This window comes from Chrysemys picta, chromosome 1, assembly GCF_011386835.1.
Source record: "Chrysemys picta bellii isolate R12L10 chromosome 1, ASM1138683v2, whole genome shotgun sequence".
In the NCBI taxonomy this organism is placed as follows: Eukaryota; Metazoa; Chordata; order Testudines; family Emydidae; genus Chrysemys; species Chrysemys picta.
Window position 1 is genome coordinate 353,625,671 of NC_088791.1, and position 17,661 is coordinate 353,643,331.

Sequence of the window (17,661 nt, forward strand, 5' to 3'; positions counted from 1 at the left end):
ATTTCTCCCCTCATTGGGTTCCTCTTCCCAGATATCTTTGGCGATATCTAGTATGCCACGGGGGTGACGCCTGTATAATAACTCGAAGGGGGAAAACCCGGTTGAGCCTGAGGTACCTCCCAGATAGCGAACATAAGGTAGCGTAGTAGAGTGTCCCAATCCTTCCTGACCTGACTTACCACCTTCCTTATCATAGCCTTGAGGGTTCGGTTAAACCTTTCTACCAACCCATCAGTCTGCGGATGGTAGACCAAAGTTCTCAGGGTATGTATATGGAGCAGCGTACAGAGGTCCTTCATTAGCTTCGACATAAATGGGGTTCCTTGGTTGGTTAATATCTCCTTCGGTAGCCCCATTCGGGCAAAGATCCCCACCAGCTCTTTGGCTGTAGTTTTAGAGGCCGGGTTCCGCAGGGGGACGGCTTCTGGGTAGCGAGTAGCATAGTCGAAAACAACAAGTATATATTGGTGGCCCCGAGCTGTCTTCTCCAGGGGTCCCACTAGGTCCATGTCTATTTGCTCGAAAGGGACCTCTATGATGGGAAGGTGTAGTAAAGGTGCCCTGAAGTGGGGACAGGGACTGTGCAGTTGATACTCCATGCAGGAGGCACAGTACCTCCGCACTTCTTCATGTACTCCGGGCCAGAAGAACCGTCGTAAGACTTGTGCCAGGGTCTTCTCTACCCCCAAATGCCCCCAAAAAGATGATTATGAGCAAGACTTAATACAGTGTTCTGGTGTTTTTGAGGTACTAGCATCTGCTGTACCTTCTGCCCCTGTATTTTGCAACCCGGTATAAGAGATCCTTCTTCATTATGAACTAGGGTCCTGGTCCCTGGGTTTTCCCTTCCACGGGGACCCCATCTATTTCAGTCACCTCCTTCCTAATATTGTCATACCTTGAGTCTTCTGCCTGGTCCCATCCAAAATTTCCTCTCCTGGGGCTAATCTGCCCAAGATCTAGGGGCCCAGTCTCTGTTGCCTCTACTGGTTCAGAAGCATTAGGGTGGGGGTCAGACTCTCTTCTTCTCCCTTCTGCGTGGCCTCCTTTTCAGCTGCGCGGGTCCGCTTACCTACAAGAGCAACCCTCTGGCTTTGGGTCAGTATTCGGGTTCCCAAGGCCTTAGCTGACCTTCTTTCCCTTTTTGTCTTTCTACCCTGTCTGGGAGTGGAGAACAAATCTGGGGATATTTCAGAGAAGATTGGGGGTTGACAGTCTGCTGTGGATGCCTCACCAATTTTAGGGTCCCCATCTTTCTCCAATATCCCTACTGGAAGTAAGTTTCCAAACCCTGGGAAGTCCCTCCCTATGAGCACCGGTGTGGTGGGGCGATTACCCCACACCCAGAGAGACTGGGCTGCGGCAGGCCTAGGCGCCTGCGTAGACGCGCGGCCAATCAGGAGAGGGCTTACTGGGAGCCAATCAGAAGGCAGATTGGAGCCAGCCAATCAGAGCCCGGCTTAGCCATATAAAAGGCTGCCCAGAGCAGGAGCAGTCAGTCGGTCCCAGGCCTTCAGAGGGGAAGGTCTGTCTCCAGAGCTGGGAGGCCAGCACCACGGACAGCGCAGTGCAGGCCAGCCCAGCCTGAGAGAGTGGGAGAAGGCCCCACTCCATAGCCTGCTAGGCGGCAGGCCTGGGAGGAGGAGGCCTAGCGTAGAGAAGGGCTGTTGGGGAAGTGGTCCAGAGGGATAGTCAGAGGAGGAAGGAGAAGAAGGACAGTGAGACTGTCACCCGAGGGCCTCTGGACTGGGACTCAGAGTAGTGGGCAGGCCTGAGTCCCCCCCCCTTTTCCCCCATTGTTTGCTGTGCTGCCCCACGCACAGCCACGGCCCCCCCTCTTTTCCCCCATTGTTTGCTGTGCTGCCCCACGCACAGCCACGGGTCGCAGGGAGCGGCCGGTCAGAACCACACCAGGTCCTGGACTGTGAGGATCGGACTCGAGGGTGTGGGGCTGTTGTTTAACCACCCCCTCCCCCTGGAAGGGGGTGTGAATGGACCCGGGGAACACTGTCGGAGGGCAGTGCTCCGGAGAGGACGCCGTACGTGGAGAGCAGCGCAAACCCGCACACCCAACGACGTCGAGACGACAGGCGGGACGCCACCCAAAGAGGGCGCTCTACTGGCTAAAACTAATTCCCCAAGACGACCAGGAGGAGGCGCCACAGCGGTGAGCTACTACCCTGTCACACCGGCTATGGGAGTTTAGGGACTACACCTGCTGCTACCTCAGTAGTGTTCCCTTAGATCTCGATTTTTACTGGGATGGTGGGGTAGTAACTAACTGTCCCATGGACACATGTTATCCCCGTACATTTAGCCTGTAGCAGCTGACTACGCTTCACGAGCTTCCCTGAGATAAGTGTGATAGCACTCCCCGAATCAACCAGTGCCGTGGTACCTACCCCATTTAGATTCACTGGTCTGGTATACATATGTGGGGTTAGTGAGACCCCCACAAGGTGGATTAGGGAGCATGGATCTACCCAGTTCCCCAGGTTACACTGCATAGGCTTCTCAGCATTGGGACACTGTGAAGCTATGTGTCCCCAATCTACGCAGGCATAACATCTGTATGGAGCCCTAGGCGTTCCCCGGTCTCTTGGTTTGGGCAATCTAACATCACGATCCTCTTCTCCCTCAGTGCTCCGACTCCTTGTGGCCTCTGATGGGCCTTCAGCCTCTCTCTTTTTCCACCTGGGCCCTCCTGGTGGCCCAGTCACCCAAACTTTAGGGCTTGGTGTTGCTAGTTTAACCCGGGGTGCCTCTTCCTTAACTGGTCAGGTCAGCTCCCTCTCTGTCCTTCGCCTCTCTACCAGGGCGACAACCTCGTCATAGGTGGAGGGTTCGTTCTGGCTTACCCAGGCACGAAGGTCTGGTGGTAGTCCCCTCATGTATCAGTCGATGACCAGAACCGTTAGTATCTCTTCCGGACTCCGGGACTCTGTTTGCAACCACTTTAGTGGTTTGCATATTTGCCCTCTACCAGACTCCTGTACCCCACTGGTCTGGGTCTGTCACACAAAGAACAGTAATAATTTGACAGTGCTAAAGCAGGTGACATTCCTATATAAAGTCCTACAAAATCTATAACTATAATAATAATAATCATCTATTTTCATACTAGTATTTAAAATGAACAACGGTGAAATCAAAACAAAAAGGTCTTCTTATCATGCAGCGTTCAAACTTAAAGTTGTTGAATATGCAGAAGCAAACAGTAATTGTGCCGCTGCTCATGAATTCTGTATCAATGAGAAGCAAGTAAGAGAATGGCAAAAAAATAAAACAACACTAAAAGATATGCCAAGAAGCAAGAAAAAATGTCCAATGATGTGCGTTTTATTTCCTGAGCTAGAGAAAGATCTCAATAATTGAGTTGTTGAATGTCGACAAAATGGGTACATTGTCACTAGAATTGGAATTCGTCTGCGTGCTCTGCAAATGTCGAAAAATGACAAATACATGTCAGTAAAGCCGTCAATGTTTGTTGCATCAGCGGGTTGGTGTACTCACTGCATGAACTGTCATGGTCTCTGTCTTTGTCAGTGAGCAAAGTGCAAAAGCTGCCTAGAGGTCTAGAAGAAAAAATCGAATCTTTCCAAAGGTTTATTATAAAATATCGAAAGGAATATACATTTGAACTGCCACAAATATGGAATATGGACGAAACACCAATGACATTCAATCTCCCAAGCAACAGAAGGTAACCGGTGTTGGTGAAAAAACAGTTTTAATTAAAACCACTGGCCATGAAAAAATCCATTTTATGATGGATTTATCATGTTTGGCAAATGGATCAAAGCACCCTCCTGTTGTTATTTCTAAAAGAAAAACCTAGCCTAAAAAGATGAAATTTCCTGCTGGTGTCATCGTACGTGCACACGACAAGGGATGGATGGATGAAAGTGGGACTATTGAATGGCTGGAAAAAGTGTGGAATAAGAGACCAGGAGCACTTTTTAGGAAACCTGCTATGCTCGCTTGGGACATGTTCAGGGCACACAAGATGAATGAGGTGAAAAATGTTGCCAAAAATATGAAAACTACTTTGGCTGTAATACCTGGAGGCTTAACTTCAGTTCTACAACCGCTTGATGTCTGCGTGAAGAAACCCTTAAAGACAGGCTACGCAAAATGTGGTCTGAATGGATGTGCTCAGGCATGGCGAAGTTGACAAAAGGCGGGAATCTTATGAAGCCAGAAATCAATCTGGTTGCCCAGTGGATCAAGGACACGTGGGTGTCCATTCCCTCAGAAATGGTAGAAAAATCATTTAGGAAATGGTATATCACCAATGCACTTGATGGGTCAGAAGATGATGCCATATATGATGATGACACAACAGAGGCTGATGATGAGAAGGAATCTGACTTCCTGCAGCTCCCATTGGCTGGGAACTGCAAACCGCGGGCCCTGGGAGCTGAGGGGCTCCATGCCTGCAGACGCTCCTGTGACAATGCGGTTCTGGCGGAACCCAACTGAGAGTGCCAACTCAGGACAAATTGCTAAAATAGGGCAGTTACAGCCCAAGGCTGGGGTTTTTCCACCTCTAAGGCAAACCAAACCAGCCAGACTAAGACTTCGGTCTCACCCCACTGGCTAACCGCAAGTCTCACAAGCAATCTCCTTAGACACTCCAGTTTCCCAGTATTACCACCAGTGCCACACGTTATGGGGACAAATAGTTATGAAAACCAATACCCCAGTAAAAGAAAAAGGTTCTCCTGATCCCAAAGGACCAAGTCCCAGACCCAGGTCAATATACAAGTCGGACCTTACCCACAAATCACGCTACTGCCAATCCTTTAGAATCTAAAATCTAAAGGTTTATTCATAAAAGGAAAAAGATAGAAATGAGAGTTAGAATTGGTTAAATGGAATCAATGACATACAGTAATGGCAAAGTTCTTGGTTCAGGCTTGCAGCAGCGATGGAATAAACTGCAGGTTCAAATCAAGTCTCTGGAATACATCCCCAGCTGGGATGGGTCATTCAGTCCTTTGTTCAGAGCTTCAGTTTGTAGCCAAGTTCCTCCAGAGGTAAGAAGCAGGATTGAAGACAAGATGGAGATGAGGCATCAGCCTTATATAGTCTTTTCCAGATGTAAGAACACCTCTTTGTTCTTACTGTGGAAAATTACAGCAAAATGGAGTCTGGAGTCACATGGGCCAGTCCCTGCATACTTTGCTGAGTTACAAGGCGTATCTGTCTTCTCTCAATGGGTCCATTGTATAGCTGATGGTCCTTAATGGGCCATCAAGCAGGCTAGGCAGAGCTAATCCCAGCTTGTCTGGGATGTCACCCAGAAGCATAGCATAAGTTTGCCATACAGACAGTATAGAGCCAATATTCATAACTTCGACTACAAAACTGATACACACATATAGACAGCATAATCATAACCAGTAAACCATAACCTTGTCCTAGACACCCCATTTGACCCCCTTTATACAAGATTTGGGTGCCACTACAGGACCTTGGTTGCAACAATGATCTATACGGTCCCAGTTTATGTCAATAACATCACAGCTCCAAGTAAACAAAACATCCCGACCCGACAGCATCTTACCCTGACGGGCCAGGAGCCAAAGTTTGTCAACCCCTGAAATATAGGGTCAGCTTATGAAAGGGTCATACAGTTTTTGCTATTTTTACCTAACCATCTTGGGGGGTTGGCTTATAAATGAATGGGCTAATGAACGAGTATATACGGTACTATCCATAGAGATTCTATGGTATAGTTTGGTTCATTTAAGATTTTTACTTCATATGATTCTATGCTTTCTTTCATGTATAGTGCCATTCCCCCACCAGCACGACCTGTTCTGTCCTTCTGATATATTTTGTACCCTGGTATTACTGTGTCCCATTGATTATCCTCATTCCACCAAGTTTCTGGGATGACTAGTTGTAGTGAGCGAAGACTCACCGGCACGCCACCTCCTGCTGGTCGTCTTGGGAATTAGTTCAACTCTAGCTCCGGAGCGCCCTCTGCTCACTGGTGGCTCACCTGCCTCAGGCCCCGTGTGCCTCCCGGACCCTGGTGCCCCTTTACCTCAGTGTTGTGCCTCAGCAGTACCCCCACATGCTGGGTCTCCCCTCCCTGGGGAACCCCCAACCCTCTACACCCATCTTGCTTCAGTGACTTCTGCCAGTCATCATCTAGCCCCCGCTCCCTGGGGCAGAATGTAAAGGCCACTCATCATTGGCAAGGGGGTCGGACCAGCTGCCTCCTCCTAACCTCGGGCTAAAATCTGCAAACCCAGTTCCTGCTTTGGCCTTAGCAAGGCCCTCAGCCTGGGGACTTGCCAGGCTGCAGCTCCCCAGGTCCTCTTGTCTTTCCCCAGCACAGCTCCCAGGCAGCCAGGTCCTTCTCTCTCCACAACTAGAGAGAGACTGCTTGCCTTCTGGCTCTGCAGCCCTTTTATATGGCCTTTCCTGATTCACTCTAAGCCCCAGCCCTTTCTAGGGCTGGCTTTTAACCCTTGCTGGGCAGGAGCGGGGTGACTGTCCCACTACACTAGTATATCAATATCCTCATTTAATATAAGCAACAGAGGGTCCTGTGGCACCTTTAAGACTAACAGAAGTTTTGGGAGCATAAGCTTCCATGGGTAAGAACCTCACTTCTTCAGATGCAAGTCTTGCATCTGAAGAAGTGAGGTTCTTACCCACAAAAGCTTATGCTCTCAATACTTCTGTTAGTCTTAAAGGAGCCACAGGACCCTCTGTTGCTTTTTACAGATTCAGACTAACATGGCTACCCCTCTGATACTCATTTAATATGAGGCACTCTAGTTCACCCTTTTTTATTATTTAGACTTCTGGTATTTGTATATAAGTACTTTAAAAATTGTCACTTTTTAACTGTCCAACATTTCATGATGTAACATGGTTTCTGTAAAGGGAAATCATGTCTTACTAATCTATTGGAGTTCTTTGAAGGGGTCAACAAATATGTGGACAAGGGGGTTCCAGTGGACATAGTGTACTTAGATTTCAAGAAAGCCTTTGACAAGGTCCCTCACCAAAGGCTCTTACGTAAATTAAGTTGTCAAGGGATAAGAGGGAAGATCCTTTCATGGATTGAAAACTGGTTAAAAGACAGGGAACAAAAGGTAGGAATAATTGACAAATTTTCTGAATGGAGAGGGGTAACTAGTGGTATTCCCCAAGGGTCAGTCCTAAGACGAATACTATTCAACTTATTCATAAATGATCTGGAGTGAGTGGCAAAGTTTGCAGATGATACTAAACTGCTCAAGATAGTTAAGACCAAAGCAGACTGTGAAGAACTTCAAAAATATCTCACAAAGCTATGTGATTAGGCAACAAAATGGCAAATGAAATTAAATGTGGATAAATGTAAAATAATTGCTATTGGAAAAAATAATCCCAACTATACATACAATATGATGGGGGCTAAGTTAGCTACAACTAATCAGGAAAGAGATCTTGGAGTCATTGTGGATAGTTCTCTGAAGACGTCCACGCAGTGTGCAGCAGCAGTCAAAAAAGCAAACAGGATGTTAGGAATCATTTAAAAAAAAGGATAGAGAATAAGATGGAGAATATCTTATTGTCCTTATATAAATCCATGGTACACCCACATCTTGAATACTGCATACAGATGTAGTCTCCTCATCTCAAAAAAGATATACTGGCATTAGAAAAGGTTCAGAGAAGGGCAACTAAAATGATTAGGGGTTATGAATGTATCCCATAAAGGAGAGATTAAAAAGAGTATGACTTTTCAGCTTGGAAAAGAGGAGACTAAAGGGGGATATGATAGAGGTATATAAAATCATGAGTGGTGTGGAGAAAGTGAATAAGGAAAAGTTATTTATTTGTTCCCATAATATAAGAACTAGGGGCCACCAAATGAAATTAATTGGTAGCAGGTTTAAAACAAATAAAAGGAAGTTCTTCTTCACACAGCGCAGAGTCAACTTGTGGAACTCCTTGCCTGAGGAGGTTGTGAAGGCTAGGACTATAACAGGATTTTAAAGAGAACTAGATAAATTCATGGAGGTTAAGTCCAGTAATGGCTATTAGTCAGGATGGGTAAGGAATGGTGTCCCTAGCCTCTGTTTGTCAGAGGGTGGAGATGGATGGCAGGGGAGAGATCACTTAATTATTACCTGTTAGGTTCACTCCCTCTGGGGAACCTGGCATTGGCCACTGTCGGTAGACAGGACACAGGGCTGGATGGACTTTTGGTCTGACCCTGTGCGGCCGTTCTTATATTCTTATGAATGGGACTCTTTTTCATTTGAGTGTTTCTCATCAGATCCTACCTGTATTTTATCTTCCATGCTCTCCTCCTTACTAGGACATAGAACATCTCCATTAACAGATCTTCCCCTAAGGGATGCCTCTGTCTGAACCATGTGGTCCTCCGCACCAGTCGGCTTTCCCCCAGCCCTTAGTTTAAAAACTGCTCTATGACCTTGTTAATTTTAAGTGCCAGCAATCTGGTTTCACTTTGGTTTACATGGATACCAGCCTTCCTGTATAGGTGCCTTCTTTCTCAAAAGGTTCCCCAATTCCTAATAAAACTAAATCCCTCCACCCTACACCATCATCTCATCTATGCATTGAGACCCTGCAGTTCTGCCTGTCTATCTGGCTCTGTGTCTGGAAGTGGAAGCATTTCAGACAATGCCACCATGGAGGTCCTGGACTTCAATCTCTTTTAAATTTGGCCTCCAGTACTACACATAAGTCTATCTAGATGTCTCAAGATATTCGCAACCTTCTGTCAAAGTCAGACTCAAGACTCACAATTTTCAGACCACTCAGTTTATTAGCAAAAGCACTCTGCTAATACATCCAGATAATGTGAGTGCCATGCAAGGCCCAAACTACCTTATTTATACAGAAAAAAAGGGCACAAACATAACAAGATGACAAAGGGAGCAGAACTGATAAGTTTACCTGGGGCTAGACACACATATCTTATTTCCTTATTAACTCTTTCCAATCTCCTGTTAATGTCCCACCATCAACTTAAGTGGACCCATTGTTCAATACCTAAATGTTTCTCTTCCTGTCAACTTTATCTCAACATTCCTCATTCCTGCTTAAAGGAACATACAGCATTTCTTTAATCCATTCAACTTTTACAATATAATTCATTCTACTTTCCCAATCCCTACTTTTGGTCAAGCTGTGCAATGACCAACCATTACTGGGTTTTACATATTAACCGTTCTTTGTCTCTTTGTTCATCAGCGATATTGAAAAGCATTATATTAGAACTCTGGTTTGGGGCAGCTGCCTGCGTGGCATGTCTTACACAATTTTGGATACAACGGGAGATTAACTAAAAACATACAAAAATTATTAGGATTCCCAACAGGATAGTCAGGGCTCCCTGAAACAACCAGCTTTCTATGCCAGAGAAATTGAACAGGTTACTTAGCCACTTTCAAAAAAACTCGGCTCTTCATGGGGAAGATATGCGCTTTGTTTTAAGTGTCTAGCACAATTTATTATCTCATTGGTGTTGTCAGGTATATACACACAACATTATTTTCCAATGAGTGCACAGGTTCCTTCTTTGGCCACCAGCACTATGTCCAATCCCTGATGGTTTTGGAGGGCCATCTGTCAGACCACCCCTGTTTCTTTGGCCAGGGCTCTTAAATTTTCTTTGGTTTTATTTGCCATTATTTTAACTACTACTTGTAACCTCAAGAGCCTTTTTGCATGGTGTACTACTCCTCCGATGGGATAAAGGAACTGCCAATGGCCTTTTTCCAAGTTAAGGGGCTTATGTTATTTACATACCTTGGGGCATCTGATAAGTCCCTTTTTTTTGCCTGAAATTACAGAGGCGTTCTCCTGGGAAGGACCCTAGCACTCAGAATTTTGGGACGAGTCGGGCGGGATAACAGATACCTGACCAGTTAGCTGGTAACGCAGTATACGCTTTCGTCCCACAAACCCAATGATGGCCTATTAAGACTGGGAAGAGTCAGTTGCATTCATTTGTCACATAGGTGCCTGCAAAGGAGGAGTAATATCCCCCAAAGGGCACATGGTAATTCTCCTTAGGAGGAATGGTGTTATTTGAATGGCATTGAAAGACTGTATTGTTTTCACTAAGGTTACTGTAGGGGGAACATGAGATTGATTTTTCTCTTTGATCCCAGGTTGAGAAAAAAGTCATATCCCAATACCTGACCCACCACTTGTTAGTTTTGTTCTAATAATCCCATACACCATTGGCCACAATATGCTGAAGGCAACAGCTCCCTCCCAGATCCAGCCCTGTCCCATTACACACCCAACACCAATGACCTTTTCCCTCCACCACACTTATCCATTTAGGTACATTTATTCCCACTGCTTCCCAAGTGTCATTGCTGTTCCATGTTTTGTTAAATTGACGAGGTCCTCCAGTGAGGTCTGGGGAATTGAGTGGGATTGCCAGGACAGGAACACCAGCTAGAGAGTGGGCTGGGATGTGGCTGCAGACCCAGCAATTAGAGATATTAAGGGTCTGAGCTATCCACACTTATTGCTGGATAAAAGAATTTTCATTGTGGACTTCCTAGACCTTAAGACACCAGCAGCTGAGGAACAGGCACCACCAGAAGCACACGTTAGAGGCAAGGCCCTTCTGTTTCTGACAACCTGAAACGAGGGAATCGCAGTCACGGTTTCATGTCCACCAGGCAGTAGGCGCTAGGCTCACTATTGCTTCTTCTTGCGCCTTGCTTTAGGTCATCGTCTGCTTCTGGCATCCCTTACGAGAGCGTAGATTGTAAGCTATTGCAGACTATTTCTCTATGTCTTCTTCTGGAGTCAGAATTGACTCTGCATGGTCCTGAGGTGATGATTGGTTCACTGGGGGTGGTGCCTTCTTACACTGCAAAGCATGTATCCACGCTGCGATGCCAGATAGTTTAACAGCTTTCTGGGTAGTAAGCAGTACCTGATGAGGACCCTTCCACCGGGGTTCAAAGGCGTGTTTTCGATGATGGTGCTGTACGTAGACTCAGTCACCTGGTTCGAGGTCGTGGCAAGCATCAGAGTTGGGTTCTGTCGGCCAGGCGGCTCGAACCTGTGAATGGAAGTGACTTACGGCTTGCTTTAGTCCCTTGCGATATTGAAGGAACGTACTGTGAGTTAAGTTCAAGTCTGGGACTGGAGTAATGGTAGCCATAGCTCACATAGGGCGTCCCATAACAATTTCAAAAGGACTCAATTTATGTCTTCGGGATGGAGTGGATCGCATTTCCATAAGGGTCAGTGGTAAAGCTGCTGGCTAGCTTAACCCTGTAGAGTCACAAATCTTAGCAAGCTTATTCTTAAGTACACCATTTCGTCTTTCAACTGCACCTGCGCTCTGTGGGTGGTAGGGACAGTGCAGCAGATGTGTGATATGTAATATACGATTCAAGTGCTGAACAAGTTGTCCGGTAAAATGTGTACCCCGATTACTGGACAGAGTGGCAGGAATTCCCTTGGCAGGCATAATATGATTTAACAAACATTTGGCAACAGACAGTGAGTCAGCCTTGCGACAAGGAAAGGCTTTAATCCAACCAGAAAATAAACATACCGTAACCAAAGGTCTCCCAGCCCGTCCCCATTGCAGGGACCCAGCCGGACTTTGTTGCTGAGATTTAGGGCCTACAAGCTGTATGATGCTCAGGCTTGCTCACCTCCCACCCAACCCTGCACCCAACCCTCAGTTGCTTTTATAGGTCTTCCTGGATTCCCGCTCTGCTCCTGATTGTCCTATTGGCCCCAGTGCTGCATACACTGCAGGCTACATGTCAGGCTGCAGCAGCTCCTGTCCCAGACCCGGAGCAGCGGGAACTCAGCTGGGGGCTGGAGGGAGGGAGGTGGAGATGATCCAGTGAGAGAGTAGGGATGGGGAGAAGAGCAGTGAGCAACAAAGGTGAGCTTTGGAGGACAATGCAGAACCAAGACAGGGCTTTGCTGGAAGAAGTAAAAGGGGGCAGGGCCTTGGGGGAATAGGCAGGGCCAGGCACGGGCCCTCAGGTGTCCAGTTAAAATCAATTAGAAAGGTGGGAACCCTTTGTTAATGAGCTGTACACAGACCTATTCCCCAGTCTGTCACGTTGACACAGCGCAGTAAGGCCAGGAAAGGATTCAATGTCACTTTGACTGTCTAGTAAGTGATTCAGGGAAGAGGGCCCAGCACCATCTCACCAGCCAGATCTGAATGCAGGTCGGTCTGACAGCTAGAGCGCCAGGAGAAAAATTCAGATGTCTTTATGAGTAAAGAGCCGGAGCAGCCTGTCCCGGATCTGTTTGATCCACACCCCATAGATGATGGGGTTTAGCGTGGGGGGCACCAGGAGGCTCACGTTGCCAATGAGAACATGGAAATGCAGGGGCACATTCTGGCCAAACCGGTACGTGAGGGAGGAGAAGAGACCTGGGATGTAAAAGGCTAAGATGGAACAGAGATGGGAGCTGCAGGTCACAAAAGTCTTGAGATGGGCATCCCTTGTGGGGAGACTGAAGATGGCCCTGAGGACCTGGATATAGGACACAGCAATTAAAACCATATCCAGACCCTTCACACAGAATAGCACAAAGAGGCCATAGTAACTACTGATGCGGGTATCAGCACAAGCCAGCTTCACCACGGCTATGTGCATGCAGTGTGTGTCAGGGATGATGTTGCTTTTGCAATATGGCCATTGCCTTGTCAGGAGGGGATAGGGCAGTATGAGCATGCCACTGCGCAACACCACAGCCAGGCCAATCTTGGCCACCATGGGGTTTGCCAGGGTGGTGGAATGTCTCAGGGGATTGCAGATGGCCACATAGCGATCAAAAGCCATGGCCACGAGAATCCCAGACTCCACCACTGAGAAGCAGCGAATAAAGTACATCTGGGTGAGACAGGCACTGAAATCGATCTCCCTGGAATTGAACCAGAAGATGCTCAGCATTTTGGGCAGCATGGATGTAGAAAGGACCAGGTCCGTGATGGCCAGCATGCAGATGAAATAGTACATGGGGGCACGGAGCCTCGGCTCCCTCTTCACGACAAACAGGATGGTGAAGTTCCCCAAGATGGCTGTGACATACATGGTGCAGAAGGGGATGGAGAGCCAGACATGGGCTGCCTCCAGGCCAGGAATGCCCAGCAGGATGAAGGTGGAGGGGTTGGTGAAGTCGGTTGTGTTGGAATCTGCCATGGAGTAGGGGAGATGGTGTCCAACTCTGAGGCAGAACGGTGTCTCCTGCATGTACCGTATGTTCCCCTGACTTCCTGTATGTGCCAAGGGTCTAGGGTTATGGTCGCAGTACAAATACCTAGATGGAGAGACAATGTTAATATGCTACACTACATGCACTACTGGAAGCTGTTCTCAAGGGTGAAGCAGATTTTTCACTCTTCACACATAGAAAAATGACATTTTCACTATTTAGAGAAATAAATTATGAACAACTGACCATACTAATGACAATTCCATATTTTATGGTGTTCCGTACATCAAGAATTCCTACATATCTTGGTATGGGAAACCTTAATAGGCAGCAGTGGGAAACATGAGTGTGGATACTGGCTATTCATCATTGTTCCTGAATACAATGAAACCCAGGCTAGAGAGTCCATTCTGCAGGGAGTTCCCCATTCACCCTATTGTTCAAAATCTAACAGTGGAAAAGAAACAAAGCTTTGACAAAACATGTACCAGAGGGAAGAAATTAGAAAAAAAAAACCCAACTAGAAAGAAAACCCAACAAACAAAACCCCAAACGAACCCAACTAGAACCAAACTCAGGGAAAAGACCTGGCGTCATTGATAGGAGCTCCATGAAAACAGTTACTCATTCACAGCAATGGTGAAAACAAAGACAATGTCCGTATGCCTAAGCAATGGGATGAAGAATAACCTGCTCTGCACACGTGCTCAGTTGTGGACACTCAGTCTCTATGAAGGATATAGCAGATAGAAAGGGGATTTCTGAGACAGGCTATGAGAAAGGGGGAGGCTGCCATATGCAGACAGACTGAAAAGTCTGGGACTGTTTGTTTAGTTTAGAGAAGAGACAAAGAAGGGGGCATATGATAGAAGAGAGCAAAATGAAGATAGAACTGATTACATTCAAATGGACAAACACAGAACAGTTCCCAACCAGTAACATCTATAGACACTAAGTGTTTCAAAAGGGCTAATATTCCCAAAGGAGATGCAAAATAGCAATAAACTGATTGGGAGGAAAAAATTGAAGAGAAAAAATGAGAATGAAAATTGGGAGTTCTTGAAGAAGAGTTTATTAGATTGACAAAAGGCCACTATTCCACTATCAAGAAAGTAGAGAACTTTGGACAAAAACCCAGTTTACCGATAAAGTGAAGGCAGCAATTGGGGAGGGACGGGATGGGAAGCAATATATAACAAATGAGGAAAAGGGAAAATAGAGAGAGAAAATAATACAAATTGGAATTTATGAATATTGATAAAGGATGCTAAAAACATCTTGGAAAAATCCATGGTTTGCAGGTTTAAGGATCACAAAAAGGAGGTTATTAAAGTATATTAAGAAAAAAAGAAATCCTAGAAAAGGTTTAGGCCAACTCTTTGAGGGAGAAACAAAGTTTGTTAATGTTGCAGAAAAGGGAGACGTGGTCAAGAAATAGTTGAGTTCTGCATTTGGAAAGAAGCAGTATAAGGTACTCATAGCACATGAGGTGATGAAATAGTTTCCAGTCCATTAACAGTCAAACATGGCGATAAACAGCATCTACAATTGAATCGTAGACTTTCAAACACCAGAGTTACAATCTGACTGATCAAGTGCACATCTCACTCGGAACCAGAAGTAAACAGTGAGGCAGCTGGAGAGACAAAAGGGAAAAAAAATGGGTGGAGGGGGGAAATAGGGCAGTTCTGTGTTAAACATAAAGTATTCAGTAAAAAAGGGAAAGTTTAAAAAAAAAAGATTTTACAAAATTAAGAAAGAATGGAAAAGCTGGTCTAGGATTAGTTAAAAAAAAAAACGTCGTAGGATTATAATTAATGCTGGTCAACAACGTGGTTTATGGAAAACACGTCTTGTCAAATCAACCCAATTTCATCCTTAAATGAGAGTACACTTTTGACTGATCAAGGGAACCAAGCAGATTCAATAGAGCTTGATTTCTGTGAGGCATTTCTTTTAGTAGGGGAAAAAAATAAGATAAAAAAATGCACACTATACCATATCAGTAGAGCACATGTAAAGTGGACTAAAAACTGGCTAATTGATAGATCTCAGAAAGCAGTTCAGTATATTCATCAATGATCTCGAAGCAAATGCAGAATCACTGCAGAGAAAATTTACAGATGACCCAAAGATTGTCAGATTGGCAAGCGACAACGATGATTAAAGGGATAGAAGGCAAGCCATATGAGCAAGGGCCGAACCAACCATATGTCTTTTGTTTGGAAAAGAGGAGACTGAGGGGGAGATGGGAGCGATCTTCAGATACTTGAAAGGCTGCGCTAAGAAAGATGGAGGAAAGTTATTCTGCCTTGCCGCAGAGCACAGGACAACAGGCAGTGAGTTCAAACTCCAGCATAGCAGATTTAGATTATATCTGAGAAAAAACTCCCTAACTGTAAGAACAGGAGGACAATGGAACAGATGCCTTGAGAGGCTGTGGAAGCCAAAGGTGGCAGGACACCCAATTTTCTGGGCTGGTTTAGATACAACACATCCTACATCTGGGCAGGGGGTCAGTCTAGCTGACGCTTGCACTGCTTTCTAACCCCATAGCTCTATGATTCTATAATGTAAAATCCTAGAGTGGAACAGGTCTTAGTCACACATAAGTTATGAAGCTCGAATCAGGGGTAGCTGGGTAAAATTTAATGGCCTGTGTTATACAGGATGTCAGGCTGGATGATAAAATGGTTCCTTCTGACCTTAAATCATATGAATCTATCAACAAAGAAAGTAGATCAGGCATTTGTATTTACTCTGTTTCACAACCCACAAACAAGGGAACATTCAATTACATTGAAAATCTGACCATATAACACTGAGAAAAGAAAATTGTCAAAATGCTTCATATTTGGCCTGTTGTACTCCTTGCCACCGACATTATTGGAGCAAACAGCTTAGCTGAATAGGATTCACAAATGGATCGGCCATTGTAGGTGGTTCTGGGGGCACCCTTCGTTAAATCTGTCTTGCACCTTCAATTAGGAGACCTCATTTTCAGTTGTTTATATGTTTGCAAACTTTAACCATGTGAACTTAAATTTGCAATGCTGGGTGTCTGCTTCTGTCTGAATTGTGTTTTGAAAATTTCAGGCATAACAGTTCAGCCAACATCTCAAATGAAGCTAGGGGAGAAGATGTCTTGCCCATGTTGAAAAATTCTTATAGTTATTCCAGTGAGGAGACCTAGCACCTCCATGCTTTCCAGCAGATAAAATTAAGGTAACTCCTCCCTGACCCCCTGGCGTTAAGATCCAGAGCCCTGAAAAGCAAGAGGCGGAGGTGACAGTGTCTCTGTATTAACACACAGCTGGCTCCTGAGGTCTTTACTCAGTTCTTACTCCACGGTGAATTTTCCCTCAGTGGGGCCTGAGCAAAATACAGGGCATAGCCTCCGAATTTGGCCTTGTATTGTACATCTACTAACACTTTTCATTATTAAGGATCCACTGTGCCACTAAAATGCAGCCGCCTCAGGGCTTGAGGCTATTGGCAGGGGTGGGTGGGTGTTCACAGAAAGGAATGGGATTTTGGACAGTGATAAAGGAGCAAACTCACCCCTGTGGCAAGGACCCTGGGATGTTTAATGGCTGTGCAGAGCAAAAAGGAAAACAGACCTATTCTCTATCCCATTATGCCCATGTTACACCGGGTTTGTCGAGCAGGTGAGCTCCTCAGCAAGAGATGGGTACCTGGGAATCCTGAGACAGAAGTGTCTTTCCTAGGAATCCCCATCAGGTAGGCGTGTCCCACACCTCTCTCACCCCAGCATCTGCATCAACATCCCATGCCGAACCCAAACGCAGGGTGTGCAGCATTTATAATAGAGCTCTGTGGAATCCCAGTGGGGTTCCTTCAGCCTCTATGGGCGAAGCGGCATCTGGATGTAAACAGGTTGGAGACCGGAGACACTCTAGCCAGTGTCTCTCTTTCCATGTCTGCACTTCTGTGCTCTCTATCCAGCTTTAGGAGTAAACAGTAATTAAGGGACCTTCCCAAAGGGAGATGAAAACTGTGGGGCTCTCCGCGGAGTCAGAGAGGAATTGGCTGCTCCGTGCATTTGTGTATATTTAAAAATTATAGTTGATTAGGAAGAAAACTGGGGATAACAACTTGGCCTCCGTAGAGTCTGATACCCTGTAAATGCCCACGATGTGTAGGTAGATAGTAGACAGACAGCTCTGCAGACAGATGACTGAGGGGAGACATGAGCACTTTCTGCAGGCACACGGGGCTTTCGCTAAGACATCAAAGATCAGTAATTCTCATCAAGAACTATCATCATACAGTGCTGCACCTTTCATTGGCGGATCCTGAAAACACCTAGCTAGGTAAAGTCCCTATGAACATATCCCCATTATACAGATAGGTAAACTCAGGCAAAGGGAGACGTGACTTGGCGAAGGTCCCACAGAGAATGACAGAGAGAACTCATGAGTTCTGACTCACCTACTG

At 45.9% G+C, this 17,661-nt stretch overlaps 1 protein-coding gene across 1 annotated transcript; it reads right to left on the reverse strand.

Moving 5' to 3' along the window:
• Positions 1–12,242: 12,242 nt before the first annotated feature.
• LOC135972332 (olfactory receptor 52R1-like) lies at positions 12,243–13,241 on the reverse strand. The gene has a single exon (XM_065549946.1). The coding sequence runs from the start codon at positions 13,239–13,241 to the stop codon at positions 12,243–12,245; it is 999 nt and encodes a 332-aa protein (XP_065406018.1).
• Between the last annotated feature and the right edge of the window lie 4,420 nt (positions 13,242–17,661).